Below are 6,452 nucleotides of genomic sequence, written 5' to 3' on the forward strand. Positions count from 1 at the left end.
GTCACCTGTCATAAATCTGTCACATTGTATTTACAGACACGCCTGTTCAGCCTAATTTTGTCACTATTACGTAAGATGACAACTCAGGCTTAAGGCATTTTTCCTTGGGAGAATCCTTCCTCTCTGGATGGAGATCACGACCACACACGTGTTTGAGGGTTTTTTTTTTTATGTATTTTACTTTTTAATGCTGGAGTGGTTGTAAAAAATGTAATCAAACCATCAAATGCTATTAAAGGAATAGTTTGACATTTAGGGAAAATGACTATTCAATCATTTGGAGATACACAGAGATGATTGATAACACTCCTATGCCTGTGCTGGAAATAAGACAAGGCAAAAGAAGATCTGTCATTCAGTGTGACAGCAGCTACTTTGCTGGAAGAAGAAACTTCCTGAAGTTTCCATTTGTTGCCTGTCAACTAGTCCTGGCCAAGAGACAGGTCACGTGACCCCTTATGCAAACTCAAATTTTGTCATTTTGTCATTATTTGGCACATGGGAACTCTGGACAATGTCAGGAAAACAACTTGGGACATAGCTTGAGATTGCCTCAGACACTACTGTGTTTGGTTTAGCATGTTTGGCAGGTGAACTATCTGGATAGAGAGAGCAGAGTGCAGAGAGCAGAGCAAAGGCCATGGATACACGGGACTGATACCTGCAGCTGCTCTCACACGGGCACAGACTGACCCAATCGAACGCTGCACAGACTTTGTACAAGCGAGCTGGCAGGTCAAAGATTGTTTTGTGTCTAGTCCAGCTATGTCTATCCATTTGTGTTGTCACATTCTCAAAATCAACAAAAGTTCAGGGCTGCGGTGTGAAAACAGTTTGTGTTTCTGCAGTTGCTAAATGTCTTTTTTTAACCTTTTGATAGAATCGATCTGCTCCCTCCTGTTTCTAGTTTGTGTAGCTCCTGGTGGCATCTTCATCTTTACTACACGTTTTTCCAAAAATGTCAAACTATTTCTTCAAGATTTAAAAGAAATTTATATTTAATGTGTGTCATATAAAAGGTATAACGAAGTGAAATTAAATACAAATCATACAAAACATCACAGTAGAGTCATTACACAGTAAGTTACAGGAATGCTCTTTTATGGTCCCAGTTAGTGTGGGTGTGAGCCGCTACCATCAGGAATTCTGCAGGACCTTCTGCAGTGTCCTCCTGATTGGTACCCTCTCCTCAGGCTTGCTGTCGGGGATCAAGTCAGCGCTCCTCTCAGCAGTCAGTTGAAGGGCTGGCTTCATCTCCTTACAGTGCTGCAGCCCTGCCTGAGTGATATTCCTACAAAAATCCACCTTCACCTCCTCCAGATTATCTCCGTTAGCCACCACGCCCTCCAGGCTGCAGTCAGTAATGCGGACGCAGTTCTCTAGGTGGAGGTAGCGTAGCTTCCTGCAGCACTGCAGCACAGAAATCACATCCCGGTCAGTGATGTGTCCACAGCCAGACATGGTTAGCGACAGCAAGTTGGGGCACCTGTGGTAGAGACATCCGTAAGACATGTCGCTTAACTGAGGCAGGTTTTCACTTTTCACACATAGAGTACAAAACCTGTACTGTGTCATCTTTACTCATAATGCCTTGGGATATATATACTGCGAGATGGACGCATGATGTGTTTAATGACAGAGCTGTTAAATACCTAGACCTTCTGTGTACACCGAGTCCCACCGGGCCATGTGTGTTTCCTTTCTTTAAAAAGCTTTTGTGAGTAAGTGAAGAAAAAAGAGCCGACAACAATTTTAATTCGAAAACCGCTTCTGAAAACAAAATGTCAAGTGTTTCTGTGAAATGCATGCACTGCTGGATTGTCATTCAGTGCACTGCAACCTAGCGGCAGGCCAGAGCTGGTAGACAGGCACCGGGATGGCAAGGGATAGTGAGTGTCATTCATGTTGACAGATGCAGATTACATAAAGACTTACATAATCTTACCACTTCACCACATGTGAGCCCGACATATTCCAGCTGCCTGCGAGTGTTGAGGGCAGTGCCCCAGTAACCTCTGAGCATGCAGTCGATCCATGTGCCCTGCTGCATTGTTGCATGGGCTCAGAGTGAGACTTCAGCAGAGCATGTGATCGGACGCTATTGACATTAACAAAATATTGAGGAAGTCGGGCAGTGCACTAAAAAGAAACAGTTCCATTTAGAGACTCGTTTTTTTTTTTTTAATGACATAGGATAGGAAGTGGATAGAAGCAAGAGATAAGAGGAGTAGTATTTTTTTAAACCCATTACATAATCCGCCCTCTCATGGAACTTCCACTGTGCGCAGACTCTTTTGTGTGTTGTTCCAATATGTACATACCCACTTATCTGAATCTGTCTTGCACACACACATAGAATATGTGCACTTACATACATACAGGCATTTAGTTGTTGGCGCATTAAAGCACCGCCTCATAGCACCTTGTTTTTTTTAAGTGGAAAATAATTTCTTTTTAATGGGTTTCTTTGTTTGTTCCGTCTGTAAGCTAGTTTTCAAATTCATTCCCATAATATTTCATATGTTCGCCAACTGTAGGAACGTAGCAGCTGAATGAAAATGAAAGAAAAGCAAAAACCTTGATCTTTTCAAAGTAGCGAGGGCAAATATAAGTGCTTCCACCTAGCAGTGTGTGCCTAAAATGTTCAGAATTTTTTTTATGCCTTTAATTTATGTTTGAGACATGATGTAGTTCCCATTGAAAGAAACAGCAGCAAGAGCAGACTGGTCTATGTTGAGCACAAGCAGAACACCACACCACCAACCTGTAATCATGCCTGTAATGAGCCGTTTGGTTTCCTAACGGTTAATTTGTCTGGTCAAATTATCCAGTGAGCTCTAAGAGGAACTGAGACGTAGTGTACATTTACTGTTCGTGTCCTTCAGTCGTTTGAGGGGAAAGGTTTGCGTCAAAAAAAGCCTAAAACATTGCTGGAACCTTCTATTTTCTAGATTTAGTTGTAAATATTTTCCAAAGCAGCTGTCAGTTAAATCTCTTAAGCACTTCATAAGCAAAAGTCACGCATGCTCTCGTTATATAAGAGAAAGCATCGGTTTATCCAAATGGTGCACAGTAAAGATCGGAGTAAAACTACTCAGAAATGTTTAACCAGTCTCATGCCAAAGCTTCTTGTGCCACCCACTGTGCAGCCCACACTATACTGCAAATCAGGCATGTTAATTAATCTTGTATAATTCTAATACTGTGACCTTAAGAAAATTGATTTACTGTAGTTTTCTGGCTCTGCAGAGTATTACACTGAAAGTACACTGCAAAAGAGGCCCAAAGACATGCTATGTTTTATAGTTTTTTCCATGTAGATAAAAAAAGAGACTATAGACACGAGGTTGGCGTCAGAGTTTGCGTGGAGTCTTATCCAGGAAGAGGCAGGCACAGACAGAGCACATGTTCATTCCTCTGACGGCAACAAAGAGCCAATTGTAGGCTCCACCTGCCTGCATAAATCTCCACTATGCAGCTGACTGGGAGGGTCTGGAGCCAAGTCACTCTTTATCACCCCCACAGCCTCTGTGTTCCCTCCCACTTTGTCACGTGCGCTTCCTTTCTTCTGACAATTTGGGAGGGTTTATCAGTATGCAGAGAGTGTGCCTTAAGGACACAGAGATGCAAGCCTCAGACGAAGTGGGTGGTTCTAAACTCTGACTCATCTCACAGCTCTCACATCACAAATCTCAAATTTCACAATACAGGAAGTCCTCACAGGGTTGTACACACGCCACTGAGACTGCCCCTTTCCCCCTTTCCCTTCCTCTTGTCCCGGCCAGCTGTGGTGGCCAAGCTCCCTCACATCGACTGTTATTACTGGCTGCCTTGAAGAAATTATCCAGAGACCTCATTACGCCTCTCCGGGACGATTCCTGCCTGGACCCGGCCACGCACACAAGGCCAAAAGCCAAAACGGCTACTTTTCAGCGACCTATCAAGTCCAACTGTCACGTCATTCATTAAATATATTTTGATATGTGACCACAGTTATGTTAGTTAATAGAATCAGTCTTTTGTCCCACAGATGTGTCATTTTTCTGTCTCCACAGCCAGTTGCGGATACGCCATCTGTTTCTAATGATCATGTTCCATGCTGCCTGCAGCTAAACATGGCAGTTAGACTGAGCGACGTGCCTTTAAATGAAAACCATTTGGTTCCCTGATGTGGGTGTAAATGACCCTGAAAGCAACATCCCCTCCCCCAAATTGTGTGAGCATCCTCAAGACACATAAAGAGAGACGCAATTTGTTCTTGTGCCAGTGTCAAGATGAACACAAGCTGTGCCAATGTCATGTTAATTCTACTCTACTTTTAAGGTGTTTAAAAGTCAGTGCTTGAGGTATTATTGCAGGATATTACAGTGTCCTCTCTCCTCTTTGTCAGCTGTCATTCTGATCACACAACAACACAGCAGGGTAGAGCCACACACAAACACTCACATATAGCAGACATGGGCCAGGAACGTGCTGACCAGGCTTTCGTGTTTACTGCAGATGTTCTTCTGAAACGAGCTCTTCAACCAGTCCTCGATGTTGCACACTTGCAGGACCATGCTGGAGTACCAACTAATAGTTAAGTAACGCAACGAGGGTCCCAGCACAAAGTTGTCCTTCCTGAGCTGACAAGGGGAGCTGAAGTGGAGTAGATTCCAGAGACAGGGGTCCAGGAAGACCTCACGCAGCTGATGACAGGTGAGGGACAAACTCCTCCGGCTGTCCTTGTCCAGGAAGGAGAAAAGGTGAAGGAGACACTCACGGTTGAGCTGAATGAGATGCATGGTGTGTTGTCCTGAGACATAGAGATAGGCTTTGTCCCTGGGGCAGTGATAGGCCTGCTGGTAAGCAGCAACAATGAGCCCACAGCCCGTATTGTGTGGCCTAGATACATGATGCCCCCTCAGGCACACCACACAGGCCTGCACATATAAGGCCGTAGAGCACGGGCTATTTTGGGAAGACAACTGCTGTGCAGTCAAAGATGGAAGTGTTTGAGCCATACGCTCCCTTTCCATCTGTCATGGCTCTCAACAGGCAGCAAGTGCTGGATTCAGCCAGATGTTTACACTGTCCTGGCCTAGTTCTCAGATACACACTAAGAGACATAAAAAAAGAGAAACGCCTTCACTGGGTAGTGCAGAAACACCCGTGCAACAACTACGGTTAGGGGTCAAGTTGGAGGGAAAAAAACAAACCTAAAACACCTTAAGAATTATGAAAAAATTCTGTGATACTTTTAAAAACAGAGGTAGTGAAAAATAATGGGATGATATATCAGTGTCAAATTTTTACATTAAATGATTCTTTGCGAAATGTCTGTATTTAACGTACTTAAAGGGATCTGCATTCCCTGCATTGTGATCAAGACCATCAGAGAGCCACATAACGTGGAAAACGCTTCATGTGAGTGAAAGTCACGAGCCGTGTTACGCAGGACTTTGCCTCAAGGAACAGACAGTACTACAACTCAGAGTGTGTTTGTTCAGTTGGCTCGCAGAGGACGTACAGAGTTGGCAAAATGCAAAATACCATTCAGCCCATGTCATCACTCCACACTTCCTTGCCAGCTTTATCTACGTCACTCTTTATCGACGATCTCTATAAAAAAGCAGGACACTGGGAAATTCCACTGCTGGAAGGCGGATCACATTCTGTACTCTGCGTCACCGTGTCACGACGCCCCTTACAAGATCTCCAACGTTGTTTTTTTCCACATTTGTGATATAATCAAAAAATGTGAAACAACAAAACAAGGGGGGCACTTGTATCACTGATGGGGACAGAATAACAAACCGCAGCCACCTGTGTGCAGGCGATGAAGAGCAGCTGCTCCTCAGCATACAGGAGTGCCTGTTCCTGCCAGAGTGAGACGGCTCACTGGGTGGCACGTGTGCCGGGGGGAGGGTGACTCTGCGAGTGTGTGTGTGTTTGTGTGGGGAAGACAACAGAAAGGCTCTCATTTTAGAAGTCCTACTTGGGTCATATCAAAGCCAGTTAATCATTACAAGGCATAATAAGGGTGTTGAGACAGTTGTATACTGGAAATACACATGAAATATATTTTAGTATGCATGTGTCTACTGTAAACACACACACAAAAGGAAAAAAACTGTTCCTAACTGACTGTTCCTATCAATAAATAGTTTGATGACGTTTAATTTGTATAAAGTACATGAACCTGTTTAGAAAATAGATTCGCAGTATAAGCTTAAAAATAGAGGCTAGTGTAGAAACATTAGTGATGCAGTTCTTTAATTCCTCCAGAGCTGCTCGCTAGGTTAATATCCCTACTCCTGACTAATGAACAGATTTCCATACATGTTTTTCTTCAATATTCACTCCTGCAAAATCTTAACTTGGAACTTCACTTTATTAGTTTTGGTCTTACCATCTTTCCTTGTGACAGTGCAGTAACCACCACCTAACGTGAACCGTGGCGTCCTGTTTGC

At 43.7% G+C, this 6,452-nt stretch overlaps 1 protein-coding gene across 1 annotated transcript; it reads right to left on the minus strand.

The window, feature by feature from the left end:
• Window positions 1-1,105: 1,105 nt before the first annotated feature.
• On the minus strand, window positions 1,106-6,392 carry fbxl22 (F-box and leucine-rich repeat protein 22). The gene is made up of 2 exons (XM_040025784.1): window positions 4,447-6,392; window positions 1,106-1,486 (listed from the first exon to the last, which is right to left on the minus strand). The coding sequence occupies exons 1-2, from the start codon at window positions 5,016-5,018 to the stop codon at window positions 1,138-1,140; spliced, it is 921 nt and encodes a 306-aa protein (XP_039881718.1). The 5' UTR covers window positions 5,019-6,392; the 3' UTR covers window positions 1,106-1,137.
• Between the last annotated feature and the right edge of the window lie 60 nt (window positions 6,393-6,452).

This window comes from Simochromis diagramma, unplaced genomic scaffold, assembly GCF_900408965.1.
Source record: "Simochromis diagramma unplaced genomic scaffold, fSimDia1.1 OVJJ01000293.1, whole genome shotgun sequence".
Taxonomy (NCBI): Eukaryota; Metazoa; Chordata; class Actinopteri; order Cichliformes; family Cichlidae; genus Simochromis; species Simochromis diagramma.